Consider the following 19137-nt stretch of genomic DNA (forward strand, 5'->3'; position numbering starts at 1 on the left):
TGTACCATCATAAACGAAAGCTGAGCAGTGCCCTAGTTAAAAAAAGGAAGGGAGGGAGGAGAAGAAAGAGGTCTGGAAGGTGGTGCAGTGGATAAAGCATTGAGCTCTGAAGCATGAGGTCCTGAGTTCAGTCCCCACCAGCACAGTGGTGTCAGGTTCTTTCTCTCTTCCTTCTCTTCCTTTCTCATTAATAACTAAATGAAATCTTTCAAAACATAAAAAGTTTTCTATGTTTTCTCCATAGGTAAAGTATGGAGGGAGGAGTTACTCAAATTTAACTAAGGGATTTAGAGAACTAGAATTATCCTAAACAAGCATAATAGAAGCAGCCAAGTCAGAAAGAATTCATTTGGGATATAGTTACAATTGTCAAGCCACTAACAAAGAAATAGTCTAGAATAAAATGTTATAAGTTTGTCTCCTAATTTATTTGAATCCATAGTATGAGATGTCTTCATTTGATTTCTATAAACCTCTTATCTTTAATTTGCTTTCCACATGAGGATCGGCACAAATGACTCTAAAAGGTAGGTAAGGTTTTTCAGTGTGCTCAGTCTCACAGTGCAATTGAAAATGTTATGATTAGCTAAAATGTGGTTCGTGATGTCACTATAATGCTTTATAAATGCATAAGGAGAAGAGGAAGAAGACTTATGAATAGCTTTTTACAGATTATGTATGTGAAAATGTGACTATAAGTATCAGTGATGCAAAACATTAATGATGAACAAAGGTTTTTATTATTATTATTATTATCTTTGTTTATTGGATAGAGGCAGCCAGAAATCAACAGGGTGATAGAGAGGGAGAGAGACAGAGAAACCTGCAGCACTACTTCACCACTCACAAAGCTTTCCTCCTGCAGATGGGGACTGGGGGCTCGAACCTGGGTCCTTGTGCATTGTAACATGTGCACTCAACCAGGTGCGCCACCACCTGGGCCCCGGTTTTCTTTTTTTCTTTTTTTTTTTTTTATTTCTTTATTGAAGGAATGAATGTTTTACATTTGACAGTAAATACAATACTTTGTACATGCATAACATTTCTCAATTTTCCACATAACAATACAACCCCCACTAGGTCCTCTGTCATCCTTTTCCAGGACCTGTACTCTCCTCCCTACCCACCCCAGTCTTTTACTTAGATGCAATATGCCAACTCCAGTTTAAGTGTTTTCTTGTGTTTTCTTTTCTGATCTTATTTTTCAACTTCTGCCAGAGAGTGAATATCATCCCATATTCATCCTTCTGTTCTGACTTACTTCACTTAACATAATTTCTTCAAGCTCCATCCAAGATGGGCTGAAAACGGTCAAGTTACCTTTTTTTTTTTAATTCTTTATTGAGGAATTAATGTTTTACATTCAACAGTAAATACAATAGTTTGTACATGCATAACATTCCCCAGTTTCCCATTTAACAATACAACCCCCACTATGTCATTTATCATCCTTCATGGATCTGTATTCTTCCCACCCACCCACCCACCCCAGAATCTTTTACTTTGGTGCAATACGCCAATTCCATTTCAGGTTCTACTTGTGTTTTCTTTTCTGATCTTGTTTTTCAACTTCTGCCTGAGAGTGAGATCATCCCATATTCATCCTTCTGTTTCTGATTTATTTCACTCAACATGATTTTTTCAAGGTCCATCCAAGAACAGCTGAAAACGGTGAAGTCACCATTTTTTACAGCTGAGTAGTGTTCCATTGTGTATATATACCACAACTTGCTTAGCCACTCATCTGTTGTTGAACACCTGGGTTGCTTCCAGATTTTGGCTATTACAAATTGTGCTGCCAAGAGACTGGGAGTATGGACCGACCAGTCAACGCCCATGTTCAGCGGGGAAGCAATTACAGAAGCCAGACCTTCTACCTTCTGCAACCCACAATGACCCTGGGTCCATGCTCCCAGAGGGATAGAGAATGGGAAAGCTATCGAGGGAGGGGTGGGATATGGAGACTGGGCGGTGGGAATTGTGTGGAGTTGTACCCCTCCTACCCTATGGTTTTCTTAATCCTTTCTTAAATAAAAAAAAAATTTTTTTTTTTAAAAACAAATTGTGCTGCCAAGAACATATGTGTACACAGATCTTTTTGGATGGATGTGTTGGGTTCCTTAGGATATATCCCCAGGAGAGGAATTGCAGGGTCATAGGGTAGGTCCATTTCTAGCCTTCTGAGAGTTCTCCAGACTGTTCTCCACAGAGGTTGGACCAATTGACATTCCCACCAGCAGTGCAGGAGGGTTCCTTTGACCCCACCAGCAGTGCAGGAGGGTTCGGAACAAAGGTTTTCTTGAAGGTAACCATGAAATGTTTACAGAGTAATGCTTTCAACGTACATATATGAGAAAGCCAACTTTTGTTGGTTTCTTCTCTGTGACTCAGATAATACTGTTGTTAGTATTTGCATATCCCTTTTTACTTTGATGCTTACATAATCTGAGAAAACAGCAATGTTAGAGAGTATAATGCAGAGGGCCCAGGTGGTGGCGCACCTGGTAGAGTGCACACGTTGCACTGCACAAGGACCTGGGTTCAAGTCCCTGGTTCCCACCTGCAGGGGGAAAGCTTTGCAAGTAGTAAAGCAGTGCTGCAATGTCTCTCTGCTTCTCTCCTCCTCTGTTTCCCCATTCCCTCTCAATTCCTGGCCTTCTCTAGCCAATAAATAAAGATAATAAAAAATTAAAAAAGAAAAAAATTATAATGCAGAAAGTCTAAGTTGCTGTTTAACAAATAACTATTAGAAGTATTTTTTTAAGGTTTGAGATAAGTTTTTTGTTTGTTTACTAGGGAAATGTTCGCTAGACAGTTATTGTCATGTAAATACAAATTTTTTAAAATATTTTATTTTATTTATTTATTCCCTTTTGTTGCCCTTGTTGTTTTATTGTTGTAGTTATTATTGTCGTCGTTGTTGGATAGGACAGAGAGAAACAGAGAGAGGAGGGAAAGACAGAGAGGGGGAGAGAAAGATAGACACCTGCAGACCTGCTTCACTGCCTGTGAAGCGACTCCCCTGCGGGTGGGGAGCCAGGTTCGAACCGGGATCCTTATGCCGGTCCTTGTGCTTTGCGCCACCTGCGCTTAACCCGCTACGCTACAGCCCGACTCCCAGAATACAAATTTTTTAAGTGAGATTTTTTTTTTAATTGGAGGTAGTTCACAGTACAGTTGTTGGCACATGGGTACAGTTTCTCATCTTACCATGATAGGTGCCTGCAAAGCACCCTCACCTCCAACTTCGGTCCATTTCCATCATACACCAAGGCCTGAAAGGCTCCCCTCTCCCCACCCCCATCTTTAGCCTCCTTTCCCAGAGTCCTTTGCTTTGGTGCAATATAAAGGTATTTTTCCATTAAAAAAAAAGAAAGTATGGGTTCTTTGGGATTTTTTTTTAATTCAGTAGAGGTTGGTTTCATTCATATGCAAACTGTAGGCAACTAACACAGATAGACTGGTAAAACCAATAACTAAACTGACTCCTATATTTTGAAGACTGATAGTTAACAGAAAGATGTGGCATGTTACAGGTTAGGTAGAAGGTGCATTTGATGAGATACTACAGGGACTTTGCTGGTGGGTGCAGTGAGGGTGTGTGTGTGTAGCTGTCCTAAAATTCGATAATATTGTAAGTAAATGCTAATTCAGTAAGAGTAGGAAAAATGTATTTAAAATTAACATTGGATATAAATGTATCTAAACTAATGTCTGGAATTCTTTTAGCTGCAGAAGATCATAAGTAAGCAAGATGACTTGAAGATTATAGGTGCTAAAAGAGAATGCCAGATACCTCAGGCAAGTACAACAGTCTTCCTGCACAGGGATATTGAAAGCAAATGCTGTTTCTCTTTGTTCAATTGAGTATTCCCAAATAGCTGGGGGGAAATGATCAGTAAGTTAATTTTTCTAGGTATTTTAAATAAATGTACTACAGTCACTTGCCCAGACTTCAAAAGATACACAAAGAGCATGCACATGGGGCAGAATTTCTTCCCGTTCCGCTAGTTCTTCTCCCTGAGCAATGGATACTGTCGCCTGTGTCAGAGTAACTAAAGACATGGTTTTTCCCATGTTTGTGCAAGTGCAGGATCCTCTGCATTGCCTCACATTCTCACTATAGTATCTAACACCTATGTGATTGTCTCATTTTTGGTAATGGCCTCATAATATAATACTTTGCTGTATGGATACAATACCCACTCCCCTTTGAAAAGCATCTGACATATGTCCAGGCTTTTGCTATTACAAAGAATGCAATAACTACTAAAACAGCATCAATTGCATATGTGAATGTAGCTGAAGGAGAAATTGAGAGTTGGGGTATGGGGGGAACGGGGTAGAAAAGCTCCAGCAGACTTTGCCTGGAGGATATTGGTACTTTGGTGGAGTGTGTGGTGTGATAACATCATTTGAAGAGGCATAAAAATGTAGTTCTAAAACAGTTTTCTAAGCCAAGGTCATCTATAAAACAAAATAAAATTTGAAAATGACAGCAAAATTTTTGTTTACTGCTGAAGTCCACCTAGAGCTGTTTTTTAATTTTACTCTTTATTATGTTTCTTCTCTGTGAACAAAGATGGTCCAGATTATATTGTGTTAAGCAAGTTAGCAGAGATGTTATACCTCTCTCTTGAAAAAAATGTATTTAGAATTTGAATTTGTTTCTTTTTTCCCTTCCAGGGTTACTCTGGGGCTACACAGTTCTACTGATCCCAGCAGATTTTTTTTCCCCAGATAAGACAGAGAGAGAAGGCGGAGAGAGACAGCACAACATTGCTTCACTGTTTGCAAAGCTTCCATTTTGGATGGTGATCCCATGTGGTGGCTGGGGGCTTGAACCTAGGTCGTTATGCATGGCAAAGTGTGTGCTTTAGTGGCTGAGCCATCTATCAGACCCATATATCTATCTTTGTTGTCTACTGTGGTGGTATTTGTCACAGAATCTTCTGTGGATAGTTCAGAGAATAGGATCCATTTATGTTCTTCGTTGGAATTACTTGAAATTACTGTGTATTTTTTTTATAGGTGCCAGCAGAAAAAGAATCTGAAATTAACACCACCCTTCAGATACGTTTCTTTGGGAGAAAAGGAGAAAGGAAACTTCATTATAAAGAATTTCGAAGGTAGGGTGGGGTTAGATAGCATAATGGTTATGCAGAGACACTCATGCCTGAGGTTCCAAAGTCCCAGGTTCAATCTCCCACACCACCATAAGCCAGAGCTGAGCTGAGCAGTGCTTTGGTTAAAAAAAAAAAGGGGGGGGGGGCTGAGCGGTAATACAACAGGTTAAGCGCACATGGCACGAAGCATAAGGATCCCTGCCCCCACCTGAAGGAGGAAAACTTCACAAGTGATGAAGCCAGGCTGTAGGTGTCTCTTTGTCTTTCTCCCTCTCTATCTTCCCCCCCTCACTCAATTTCTTTCTGTCTATCCAATAATAAATAAATTAAAATATTTAAAACTTTAGGGGGGCTGGGCAGTAGCATACCCGGTTCAATGCACATATTACAAAGCACAAGAAACTGGGTTTGAGCCCCCACTCTTTACCTGCAGGAGGGATGCTTCATGAGTGGTGAAGCAGATATACAGGTATCCCTCTAGCTCCCCATCTTCTCTCAATTTCTCTCAGTCCTATCTAAGAAAAATAAGAAAGAAAAAAAAGTATAAAAAATGACCACCCGGAGTGGTGGATTCGTAGTGCTGGAGCCCCAGTGATAACCCTGATGGCAATAAATAATAATAATAATAAAGATTAAAATTAGTTTAAATCAGATATGCTGTGCACTCACTTGCACATAAAGTTTTCTTTTTTATTTATTTTCCCTTTTGTTGCCCTTTTTTATGGTTGTTGTAGTTTTTATTGTTTTCATTGTTATATAGGACAGAGAGAAATGGAGAAAGGAGGGGAAGACAGAGGGGGAGAGAAAGATAGACACCTGCAGACCTGCTTCACCACCTGTGAAGTGACTCCCCTGCAGGTAGGGAGCTGGGGGCTCGAACTGGGATCCTTTGCACCACGTGCGCTTAACCCACTACGCTACCGCCCAACTCCCCTAAAGTTTTCTTTTTAACAGTCCCAATAAGAGTAGATTAAGGGGCAGGGGAAGTAACATAATGGTTATGCAAAGAGACTTCCATGCCTAAGGCTCCAAAGTCCCATGTTCAGTCCTGTATATCATACTTCATTGATTAAAGAAAACTTACTTTCCATGTAGTTATATTTTTATGTATGGATGTATCAAAGTAACAGCTCACATAACTTTTTAAAAATCTTTAGCTTTCTCAGATGGTAGGTCAGCAAGTGTAATTTGCACAAACAAGTTGTGTAGTGTTAGAAAAATGACTCATGTAGGCACTGAGCCCCAGCAATAACCCTGATGGCAAAGAAATAAATAAGTTGGGTAATTCACTGCTTTGTTGTGTGCAAGACCCATTTTCAAGCCCAGCTCCCACTGCACTGAAAGAAGCTTCAATGATATGGCCTCTTTCACTCTCTGCCTCTCTGTCTCTTAAAAAATAAGTAACAAGTTGTGTATATACAATCACTAATGAAATAAGTGTGAGACTCAGTAGTCATCTCTACACCTTCCTCTCCCCACACACGGACTCCCTACCCTCACACTGCCCCCTGGGTGGCTGGCACTAAAGGCTGGCACTACAGTGCAGAGGCTAGACACTGCCCACTGCTTATGCCATTTTGTGTTTTAACATTTAGGTTTATGGAAAGTTTACAGACAGAGATCCAAGAAATGGAATTCCTGCAGTTTTCAAAAGGCCTGAGCTTCATGAGAAAAGAAGACTTTGCAGAGTGGCTGCTTTTTTTCACTAACACTGAAAATAAAGACATTTACTGGAAGAATGTGAGAGAGAAGTTTACAGCAGGAGAGGTTGGTGTGCCTTTTTTGTTAATGTTCATGAGAAATGAAAATAAATTAGTTTTACAAAACTAAAGTAACTTCCAGATTAAATAAGACTAAGAGGCTCTCTTAAGTGTAAAATCAAGTAGGAGAATGTGCTCCACATTGCATTTTCTTTTTTTTAATTTTTCTTAATTTTTATTTATTGATAGAGACAGCCAGAAATTGAGAGAGAAGTGGGAGATAGGGAGAGAGACAGAGAAACACCTGCAGCACTGCTTTACCACTCGCAAAGTTTTCCCTCTGCAGGTGGGGACTGGGGGCTTGAACCTGGGTCCTTGTACATTGCAACATGTGCACTCAACCAGGTGCGCCACCATATTCCATTTTCTTACGAACAAACTACTGACTAAGAGCAGCCATAGCAACTGTAAATTTTGCATTTCTGGTAAATCAGAAATGAGATAAGAATGCTCACTATGACATTCTAATCTGGAACTCTTAGCCTGTGATAAGAGAATATAAATATCTGAAAGGAGGTGACAGCTGTCTTCGCATATGATAGTATTATATGACTGGAGAACTCAAAATTAAATTGAAAAAATACTAGAAAGAATAAAATTTCTACAAGGATGCTAAGATCTTCAAAGGAACTGTGCTATGTATAAATGACAAGTCTTTTTGATACCTCCTCTGGCTATGTGTTCACGTAGCCTTTTCTCTGAACTCCCTAGAGAATGAGAAAGCACTGTAGTGTGTGCCTTCCCCTTCTGAGGACACCAAGTGTGTAGGGTTGGGGCCTCACCCCTATGATCTCACTCACCTCCCTGAAGATCCTGCCTCTGGATACAGCCACACTGGGGGTAAGGATTTCAGCACAGGAGTTTTGATAAAGTTTTGTCTGTAACACAGGGTCTTAAACTGCACAGTTCCATGGCCCCAGTCACAGAAGATAGTCCGAATAAGCCTACACAATGGTCCTCCTCATTACTTATTAGACTTTTTCCTGATCTGTCAGATTCACACTGCTAATACTATTCTGTATCTCAAATTGCCAATGAGCTTGCTCAGAAAGATAGAAGCCCATAAGCTTTGTGACAGAAAAGAGGACTAATACTTGTATTCATAAGATTATTCACTGTATTTACAGAACTGTAATAGAAACTCACTTTCATTTTGTTAGAGCATTAGTCTGGATGAATTCAAATCATTTTGTAATTTCACAACACACTTGGAAGACTTTGCTATTGCCATGCAAATGTTCAATTTAGCTCACCGCCCTGTAAGGCTCGGTAAGTTATCTATATCATTTAATTTCTTTGTCATCTGCAGACAATACCACTTACTTCTTCCATCAGATAATTACAGTCATGAGTCCAGTAATGAACAGTTCATTGTCCTGCTAATTCATTTAATGTGATTATCCTCATACAAAAGTATATTAGAATAAAACTATACAAGTCTACTAGTGTATGGCACTAACAGATTTAACAATGACTTGAAATAAATATGCATTTAAATCAGTGAGTAGATTAAAATAGTCGTAACACCCTTACTTCCATGATATTTTTCAGCCAGATTTACACCATGAGTACATTCTTTCTTTATTTTTTTATTATTGGATAGAGACAGAGAAATTGAGGAGGAGATCTAGAGGGGGAGAGACAGAGAGACACCTGCAGCCCTACTTCACCACTAGTGAAGCTTTTCCTCCTACAGGGTGGGGCCGGGGGAGACCGGGGACTTAAACCTGGATCTTTGCGCACTGGAATGTGAGCAATTAACTGCCATCCCACATGAATATATTCTTGCTGGATATTTGTATTTTGTTTTATCTATCACATAATGAAAATGTAAATAAATTTCACTTAAGCCTATTTCATATGGTTGATGACTTGCTTTATATTTTCCTTTTCCAGCGGAGTTTAAGAGAGCCGTGAAAGTAGCAACAGGACAGGAACTCTCAAATAATATTTTGGACACTGTCTTTAAGATCTTTGATCTGGATGGTGATGAGTGCCTCAGTCATGAGGAGTTCCTCGGAGTTTTGAAAAACAGGATGCATCGAGGTTTATGGGTAACAAGAGCTTTTGAGTTTTTTTAAATAACTTATATGTTGATGTGTTGTTCTTAATGTATGTAGAAGATATTAACCCTAGAAGTTGAACAAATATAAGTCTTTTTTTAATTTCTTTATTGGGGAATTAATGTTTTACATTCGATAGTAAATACAATAGTTTGTACATGTATAACATTTCCCAGTTTTCATATAACCCCCACTAGGTCCTCTGTCATCCTTCTTGGACCTGTATTCTCTCTTCCCAGCCACCCCAGAGTTTTTTACTTTGGTGCAATATGCCAATTTCAGTTCAGGTTCTACTTGTGTTTTCTCTCCTGATCTTGTTTTTCAACTTCTCAAATATAATTCTTAAATGGAGTAAGAAACTGGAAACTATTATTACCACTAACACCAAAATTTTTGTAGATGTTATCTAACATTTTTCCTCACTCTTCTATAATATTTAAAGTATAAGTAGTATCAAAATATTATCAAATATATAAATTAAATAAAGCATTGGATTTTCTCATCACTGCACTCATTTGCCAGAGTGATGCTCTGGCTCTCTCTCCTCTTGTTCCTTTCCTCTCTGTCATAAGTGAAGGAAAAAAGGAACAAAGGGAGGCAAGGGTCCAAAGAGAACTACATGGCAGGAGAACGACAGGGAGCACATGCCAGCTTCATAAAGACAAAAGACATTAGAAAAGCAGATCGGCTCCTGCTTCAAACATTATTCATACCAAGTGAACAGTTAGAATGTCCATTAGCAAATATGGCGTTGGTGGTATAGTGGTGAGCATAGCTGCCTTCCATTAGCAAATATGTTTTCAAGTTTTATAGTTAGTGGTCATGTTCCTGGGAATTAAAGCAGCCTCTATAACTAACAGTACTCTACCCTGGAACCTCTCCATTGTTTGGGGTTTTTTTTAAATTTTTTTTATTATCTTTATTGTTATTGGATAAAGACAGTCAGAAATTGAGAAGGGAGGCAGAGACAGGGAGAGACACCTGCAGCCCTGCTTCACTCGTAAAGCTTTCCTTCTGCAGGTGGGGACTGGGTGCTTGAACCCGGCTCCTTGCACAATGTAACATGTGCACTCAACCAGGTGTGCCACCACCTGGCCCCCTCTCCATCATTACTTAACTTAAAGGCCAGACCTATTACTTAGTGATATGAAAAAAGACACTTGCAAAGTCTAAAATAGACATAAAGAGAGAGACCCAGCACTGAAGCTTCCTGAGCTATAGTGTAGACTTTTAGACTATATTCTGCTGTGCTCCTATGGCCATCTGGGTCCAAATACTTGGCTGGCCTTTATTTCCTGAGTCAGTTAAAACTACACTGTGCTTTTCATTCACAGAACACCTCCATTATACTCCCTCTGCTTCTGGCTACTCATCAATATGCTGCAATCTGTATTGGCTACTTTTCCATTTTAGCAAAGTTGAAAAGGTTTTTTTAGGTTTGTGGTTAGAGCTTATGATCTGAATGCGTGATGTGTGAGGGCCACAGTTGAGCCCTGGCACCAGAGAGGACGCATAAGCATAAAATATGATTATAAAATAATTAAAAAGCACAAGACTTTGGGTTCATAGTTTTTCTTTCAAATCTTTGTGCCTAGGAGTGACAGTAGGTCACAACATGAAAGCTCATCCCTTATATACAAAAACCCTGATTTTTTTTTTTTTTTCCTTGCCAGAGCACTGCTCAGCTCTGGCTGATGGTGGTGTGGGGGATTGAACCTGGGACTTGGAAACCTCAGGAAGGAGTCTCTTTGCATAACTGTTAATGCTATCTACCCGCCACTCTGATTTTTTTTTTTCTATTACACCACTGGAAAATGAACCCTTGGGCTTGGTGCTGTGTGCTATCCATGGTGCTCCTCTGTGGTAATGGGAATTGAACCCAGGGCCTAACACATGCTAAGGCATCCACTCTGTCTACTGAGCCAACTCCAAAGACCCTAGGCTTAAAGCTTTCATCTGGCATAACTAAGTAAAGTTTACCCCCCCCAAAAGGAAAATGTTATAAAATGGAAACATTATGAAGTAAATGTGCTTTTAAACCAACATATGAAAGAAGATTCCAAAACTTTCATACCATCTCAGGGAGGAACCTGCATTCCTATGCCTAATTACTTAGCCTGCCTCAATTCCTTTGGATGTCCTTACATCACATTATTTTTTTATTTTTCACACTTTTTTGTTGTTTGTTTTGTTTTGTTTTGTTTACCAGAACATTGCTCAACTCTGGCTTATGGTGGCTGGGGGATTGAACCTGGGACCTCAGAGCCTCAGGCATGAGAGTCTGTTTGCATAACCATTATGCTAGCTCCCCCACCCTTTTCACACTTATTTTATATTTCTGTTTCAGTCCTATTTTACAACACAGCTCACCTCAAGTTTATCTGGAGAATTACAGGAAGTAGACCACAACCAAGTGTGCATAAACTGTTTATGGTCAGCGAAACAGCTCACTTGGTTAGTGTGCTGCTTTGCCCTGTGTTTGACCCAGGGATGAGCCCGGCCCCTGTGCATTGAAGGAAGCTTCAGTGCTGTGGTCTCTTTCACTTGCTCTATTTCTGCCTCTCTGTCTCTGTCTAAAATAAAATAGAATGAAAGATAAACTCTATTGAAAATGACCCCTTGCTACTTTCAACTTAACAGGTGCCACAGCAACTAAGCATCCAAGAATACTGGAAATGTGTGAAGAAAGAAAGCATTAAAGGAGTAAAGGAGGTCTGGAAACAAGCTGGAAGAGGTCTTCTGTAGAAAAAAAAATTAAAACAACTTGAGAATCCTGTTACTCCAAACATCAGAATTGGGGGCTATTTGAAAGTACTAAATGCTTATCTTCTCTAAGTCTTCATTGATTTCTTTTGTAAGATGATGATGCCTTTTATTTACTTTCCAATTCTGTCATTTCCAATAAGATTTCACTCAAAATTACAGAGAATAGGAAAGTTATTCTTTTATGAAAACAGATACTGGATTCTGTCTAAAGGCACAGACTGAAGTTATGCTTTGCACTTTGTCAAGACAGAAAACCTTGTTGTTTACTGATTGCACGGACATAGCATTGTGTCATGCACTCTGGAAGGGTAGCTACGTATGCAGGGAAGAAGGCCAGTGCAGATTTCACAAGTCCTGATTCTCCTAACAGGGCAAATTAAAACATTTGAGGTTTCCCACCGAGGATATCTTATACCTCAAAAGTTTCTTGTATTTGTTATGTCATTTAGCTGTATATTAAATGTTTTTGAAATGGCATGTAAATTTCAATATTGTACCTGGGAAGAGAATAAAGTAATTATGGTGATACAGAAGTCACCGAGGTATGTTTTGTTAGTTTGGGGTGTGTGTGTTTACGTATGTGCGTACCTGCATGCGTAAGTATATATAATTTCACACCTCTTCAAAATATGTTTCAGGTCTGGGTGGTGGCACACCTGGTTGATGGCATGTATTACAATGCGCAAGGGCCCAGGTTCCAGCCCCTACTCCCCACCTGCAGGGGGAAGCTTTGCAAGTGGTAAAGCAGTGCTGCAGGTGTCTCTCTGACCCTCTCCTTTTCTATTACTCCCTTCCCTCTTGATTGCTGGCTGTCTCTATCCAATAAATAAATATTTTGCAAAGCGCAGGGACTGTGGTAAGGATCCCGGTTCAAGGCCCAGGCTCCCCACCTGCAAGGGAGTCGCTTCACAAGCGGTGAAGCAGGTCTGCAGGTGTCTCTCTTTCTCTCCTCCTCTCTGTCTTCCCCTCCTCTCTCCATTTCTCTCTGTCCTATTGACGACATCATTAACAACAACAATAATAATCAACACAACAATGATCAAACAACAAGGGCAACAAAAGTGAATAAATATTTTTTTAATTAAAAAATAAACAACAAATGTTTATGTTTCTATACCATGCCTACCACCAAAGTTGGCTGGACCAATTTTGCCCTGACAACCTAGTCCTCCCCCTCAACTCCAGTCCTCTGTGGTGACCTCATTTCCGTTGTCCCAGGCTGCAGGTATATCTTCATTACACTTTGCTTGCTTTCCCTTGCTTTGAGTATTTACTCCTATGGATGAGATCATCCTGTGTTTTTATTTTATAGAAGTCCTTTTAGGGGCCAGTGAGATAGTTCATCTGCGGGGGTGCTTCCTTGCACATGGCCCAGGGTCATGTTCCTGGTACACTACATAGGAATACAATGGCACTAGGGAAGCGTCAATACTATGGAGTCTCCCCCCTCCTCTGCTTCTCTGTCTCACCATCTGAAAGTCAGTCTGGAGCAGTGGAGTCCCAGTGAAAATAAGGTGTCCCTTTCGTATTTCTAGTAATACTGTCCACAGTAGTAGTTCTCTAGCTGTTGTTTGTCTGACAAGCATTCTGTCACTCCTTCAAACCTGAGTGATAGCTGGGTAGATATTCTTGGGTGGAAGTCTGCTCCATTCAATACTGTAACTATATCCTGCCAATCTTTTCTTGCATTTAGAGTTTCTGTTGAGAAATCAGCTAGCTGGCAGTCTTTTTTTTTTTTTTTTTTTTGCCTCCAGGTTTATTGCTGGGGCTCAGTGCTTGCACTTTGAATCCACAGCTCTTGCTATTTTTTTCCCTTTTGTTGCCCTTATTGTTTATCACCGTCGTTATTATTGTTGTTGTTGGATAGGACAGAGAAATCAAGAGAGGAGGGGAAGACGGGGTGGGGGAGGGAGAAAGCTAGACACCTGTAGACCTGCTTCACCGCCTGTGAAGTGACCCCTCTGCAGGTGAGGAGCAAGGGACTCAAACTGGGATCCTTATGTCGGTCTTTATGCTTCATGCCATGTGTGCTTAACCGACTGTACTACCACCCAGCCCCCAAGAAATCAGCTGGCAGTGTGTGTGTGTGTGTGTGTGTGTGTGTGTGTGTGTTCCTTTGTAGTTGACTCTGGTTAGGGTATGTGTGTGTGTGTGTCTTTAAAAATTCTCTATCCAATAATAAAGCATTTTAAAAAGTTCTCTCTTGCCATTTTAACAAGTGTGTCTTGGTAAGCTTTGGTTCAGATTTACTTTATTAGGAACACTTAGAACTTCCTAGATCAGAGGGCCTGCCCCCTTCACCAGTAAAAAGCAAGTCTCCGGGAGTCAGGCACAGTGGGTTAAGCGCATGTGGCACAAAGCACAAGGACTGGCATAAGGATCCAGGTTCGAGCCCCTGGCTCCCCACCTACAGGGGAGTCGCTTCACAGGTGGTGAAGCAGGTCTGCAGGTGTCTATCTTTCTCTCCCCCTCTGTCTTCCCCTCCTTTCTCCATTTCTCTCTGTCCTATCCAACAACAACTACATCAATAATAACTACAATAATATACAAGGTCAACAAAAGGGAAGATAAATATATTATATATACACAAATCTCCATGCAAAGACTGGTATGGCACAGGTTAGCTATCTGGCCTCAGGCAAAGGGCCAAGTTGACCTTCAAGATGATGTTAGGGTGATAAAGAGAGATGGGAAATTGAGATGGTGTGTACACAGTTGACCTATGATCATCTGGCAACCTGTAGCCAGCCACCTGGGGGACTCAGGACCACACCTGGGAGCTAAGACCTACCACAGTGCCCACTCACCGATACCTACTTGACCAGCAGGTCACAGAGTCCACTTTACCCTGAATAGACACAGCTCAAACCACAGACGGTGGGAGAGAGGAGCCAAGAAAAATAAAACCTGGAGAACTTGGGTGTGTGGGTCATTTCTCCACTCTAGAGACTGCCCACAGTCCTCTCTCACATTTATTTCATTATTCTCTCAATAAACTAGGCCCACATTTTCTATTTTGGATAGAGAAATTGAGATGGAAGGGGAAGGCAGGGAGAGCGATAAAGCAACACCTTCCCCACTTGTGAAGCTTCCCACCCTGTAGGTGAAGGGCCAGGGGCTTGACCCCAGCTCCCTGTGCACTGCAACGTGTGTGCTCTACTGGGTGCACCGCCACCTTTCTCATTAATCACCTTTTTGTGATCCGGGAGGTGGCACAATGGATAAAGCACTGTACTCTCAAGCATGAGGTCCCGAGTTCAATCCCTGGCAGCACGTGTACCAGTGTGATGTCTGGTTCTTTCTCTCCTATCATTCTCATTAACTAAATAAATAAAATAACTTTTAAAAAATCACCTTTCTCATGATACATGAATGGTGCCTGTACTTGATAAGTGTTCCCAAGACATGGGTAAAACTTGAGGGATCCTAAAGGGGGCCTACTCCCCACCAACAGGGAGATACTGATAGTAGGTGGACAGACAGGAATCAGCCAGATCCTTGGTCACCAGTCTTCAGAATCCTTGGTCTTCCTTTTCTTGGACCTTTAGGGGCTTATATTCCCACCACTTACCTCTGCTCACAGAAGCAAAGACAGAAGAAGCCAGGTCAGGTGGTGACGAACTTGGTTGAATGTACATGTTACAGTGTGCAAGATTCAAGTCCCCCACCTGCAAGGGGAAAGCTTTTCGAGTGTTGAAGCAGTCCGTTCCTGTTCTCTCTCTTCTCTCTCCTCTCTCCTCTCTCCACTCTCCTCTCTCCTCTCTCCTCTCTCCTCTCTCCTCTCTCCACTTCTTCTCTCTCTCCTCTCTCCTTTCCCCTCTCTCCTCTCCTCTCTCTCTCTCTTTCTCTCTCTCCTCTTGATTTCTGGCTGTATATACAATAAATAAAGGCAATACAAAAAATAATAACGGGGTTGGGTAGTAGTGCAATGGGTTAAGCACACATGGCATGAAGCACAAGGACCAGCATAAGGATCCTGGTTCAAGCCCCCGGCTCCCCACCTGCATGGGGGTTGCTTCACAAGTGGTGAAGCAGGTCTACAGGTATTTGTCTTTCTCTCCCCTACTCTGTCTCTCTCAATTTCTGTCTGTCCTATCCAACAATAACATCAATGGCAACAATAACAATCAGGACAACAACATGGGAAAACAATGGCCTCCAAGAGGATTCATAGTGCAGGCACCAAGCCCCAGCAATAACCCTGGAGGCAAAATAATAATAAATTAATAATAACAACAAAAATGAAGCCCAGCCTGGCGCCTTCTCTCAACGATCTGAACCATCTCCCTCCAGTTTCCAACCTCGGCCATACAGTAAAGAAAGGTCCAATATAGGACACTAGGGGAATTGCAGAGTCTTGCAGTCAGCCATGGAAATAAAACAAAGTTTTCCCTTTGGGACTGTGAAGAGAACTCCCCTCCCCATCTACACAGATTCAATGGCCCCTCCCCATTGCAGGAAGAGATGGCCACAGTGCTTTGAAGACCACAACCCAGGTGAGTAGCTTACATGGACAACACTCCATTTGGCCGTGTGCACAGCCCAGATAGGAACCCAGCCCCCCACTGCACTGAAGGAATGCTCTGGTGCTGTGGCCTCTCACTCTCTTTCCTCTAATAAACAAACACCATAGACCATAGCTAAACAATCATGATTGGTTTTGTTTGGTTTGGTTTTATGTTTTGTCTTCTTTTCCAGAGCACTGCTCAGCTCTGGCTGAGGGTGGTGCTGGGGATTGAACTTGGGACCTCAGAGCCTCAGACAGGCAGGGAAGTCTTTTTGCCTCATCACTGTGCTATCACCCAAGTCTCCTACACTCACACCTTCAACTTGGATTTCTTGACACCTTGGATGTCTATCTCAGAGATAAGAGATCTCTTGGGTTCAACACAGACATTTTCTTACTCAGCCAGAATGTCTTGCAAAGACAAATGCCAGTTACATTACCTTGTGACTGAATCAAAGCTTCAGATTTCTTTTCAGGCAGAGACCAGTCAACTGAAAGATAAGAGCTAGTGTACAAAAAACGCAGCACTGGTCAGCTCTTGAGAAGAAGTTTCAAAGACCATCAATGATGAGGCCAGGGTTCAGAATAGAAGCCCAGTCTGGCAACTATCCATCCATCTGGAGGGTCCTGTCATATGTCTGTCTGTCTAGCTGTAAAGAGTACTATCATCGGGAGTCGGGCAGCAGCACAGCGAGTTAAGCCAGGTGGCGTAAGGCGCATGAACCAGCACAAGGATCCTGGTTCAAGATCCTGATTCGAGCCGCCGGCTCCCCACCTGCAGGGGAGTCACTTCACAAGCAGTGAAGCAGGTCTGCAGGTTTCTGTCTTTCTCTCCCCCTCTGTTTTCCCCTCCTCTCTCCATTTCTCTCTGTCCTATCCAACAGTGATGACATCAATAACAATAATAACTACAACAAGGGCAATAAAAGGTAATAAATAAATATTTTTTTAAAAAGAGTACTATCATGATACACTTGTTGAGTGCACTTTACAATGCAAGGACCCAAGTTCAAGCTCTCTGGTCCCTACCTGCAGGGGGAAATCTTTGCAAGTGGTGAAGCAGTGCTGCAGGTGTCTCTTTGTCTCTCTCCCTATCTTCCCCTCCTCATTTTCTCTCTGTCCTATCCAATGAAAATGAAAAACGGACGCCAGGAGCAGTGGATTCATAGTACTGGCACCAAACCCCAGAGAAATATGATATAACCAGACCACAGAGTGTCGTGCCTGTTAGAGCACGTATGTTACCATGCACAGGGCCTGGTTCAAACCCCCAGTCCCCACCTCCAAGGGGGAAGCATCACAAACAGCGGAGCAGTGCTGCAGGTGTCTCTGTTTCTATCCCCCCATCATACTCTATCAAAATAAAATCAATCTGAGATAACATTGCTAAGGATACATTTTCCTGGGAAGGTTCTTAATAATTTCTTTTCCCAGGGATCTATGTAACTGTTTCCTAGTTTCTATGTGGAGAACAAGATGGAGTCTGTAATGCACACCACTTACAGGATGGTCACTATGGTGGTGTTTTGTTTTGTTTTCCTGTGGCAGCCTAGGGAGTGGGGTGGGGGTAGTACAATGGAGAAAATGTTGGACTATCAAGGATAAGGTCGAGAGTTTGATCCTTGGCATTACATGTGCCAGAGTGATGCTCTGGTTCTCTTCCTCTCTTCTCTCTTCCTCCTCTCTCACTGATAAGTGGATAAATCTTTTTTTTAAGTTTTTCCATATTGGTCATCTTGATAGTATGCTGCTTTTTCATGTGTGTGCCAGGTTCAAACCCAGCCCCCACTGCACCGAAGTTTCAGTGCTGTGGTCGCTTTTCTTCTCCCTTTTTTTTTTGTCATTATATGTTGATTTGATTCTGTGACTTCCTTAAGAAGAATTATATACTTAGCCTCTAAAATTCTTAATTAAAATATTTTTTCTCAGGAGCACACCTGGTTAAGCATACACATTGCCATGTGCAAAGACAACCAGGTTCAAGGCTCCTATACCCACCTGCAGAGGGCATCTTTGTGAGTGGGGAAGCAATTACTGCAGGTGTCTTTGTTTCTCTCTCTCTATCACCCCACCCCCTCTCAATTTAGCTCTGTTCTATTAAATAAAAAAAGGAAAAAATTGCCAGTGTGAGAGGTCATGCAGGCACTGAGTCCCAGAGATAACTCTGGTGACAATAAAAAAGTAAATATAAAAGTATTTTCCTCTGTTAAGAATATCACTTTGTATCAGGTGATAGTTCATCGGGGAAAGGGCACAGCTTATCAAGCATGAGGCCCTGGGTTCAAGTCCCAGCACCACAAGGGAGCATCATGGATGCCACTAGAGGTGTTGGCGAGTGAGTGTTACAGACTCCAATTTGCTCTCCACATATCTAACAATGACCAGGGGATTGAACCTGGGTCCTTGCACATTATAACTTGTGCGCTCAACCAGGTGCACCACCACCCAGCCCTAGCACTAAACCTTTCTTTCTTAATATATAGATGGTGAAGCAGTGCTGTGATGCCTTTCTCTCTCTGCCTGTCTTGCCCTCTCTCTTTTCTCTATCAGAAATTAAGAATGAAAACACAAGGTCAGGAGGTCGGGCAGTAGTGCAGTGGATTAAGCGCACATGGTGTGAAGCACAAGGACTGGTGTAAGGATCCTGTTTCGAGCCCCTGGCTCTCTACCTGCAGGAGGGCATCACTTCGGAAGTGGTGAAGCAGGTCTGCAGGTGTCTATCTTTCTCCCCTTCTCTGTCTCCCTCTCCTCTCTCCATTTCTCTCTGTCCTATCCAACAACAATGACAACAATAATAATAACAACAACAACGATAAACAACAAGGGCTACAAAAGGGAAAAAACAGCCTCCAGGAACAGTGAATTTGAAGTGCAGACACTGAGCCCCAACAATAATCCTGGAGGCAAAAAAGAAA

The 19137-nt window shown here is 41.7% G+C and overlaps 1 protein-coding gene and 1 long non-coding RNA gene across 4 annotated transcripts in view; one reads left to right on the forward strand and one right to left on the reverse strand.

Annotated features, from left to right (window-relative positions):
• MICU2 (mitochondrial calcium uptake 2) overlaps positions 1–12248 on the forward strand; it is a 65513-nt gene extending 53265 nt beyond the window's left edge. For 2 of the 3 annotated variants that reach the window (XM_060194716.1, XM_060194717.1), the window contains 5 exons: positions 5032–5129; positions 6722–6893; positions 8047–8155; positions 8783–8940; positions 11590–12248. In XM_060194716.1, the coding sequence (XP_060050699.1) occupies positions 5032–5129; positions 6722–6893; positions 8047–8155; positions 8783–8940; positions 11590–11694 (642 nt within the window). In that variant the 3' untranslated portion in view covers positions 11695–12248. Of the gene's footprint in view, positions 1–3729; positions 3806–5031; positions 5130–6721; positions 6894–8046; positions 8156–8782; positions 8941–11589 lie in introns of all 3 variants that reach the window. The other variant, XM_007529483.2, reaches the window with a different exon arrangement.
• The window catches only part of LOC132539449 (uncharacterized), a 50760-nt gene that overhangs the window by 19588 nt on the left and 12035 nt on the right, over positions 1–19137 (reverse strand). The window contains exon 3 of the long non-coding RNA XR_009550737.1: positions 15287–15383. This is a non-coding gene — a long non-coding RNA (uncharacterized LOC132539449). The remainder of the gene's footprint in view (positions 1–15286; positions 15384–19137) is intronic.

Source organism: Erinaceus europaeus, chromosome 7 (assembly GCF_950295315.1).
Source record: "Erinaceus europaeus chromosome 7, mEriEur2.1, whole genome shotgun sequence".
Lineage (NCBI taxonomy): Eukaryota > Metazoa > Chordata > Mammalia > Eulipotyphla > Erinaceidae > Erinaceus > Erinaceus europaeus.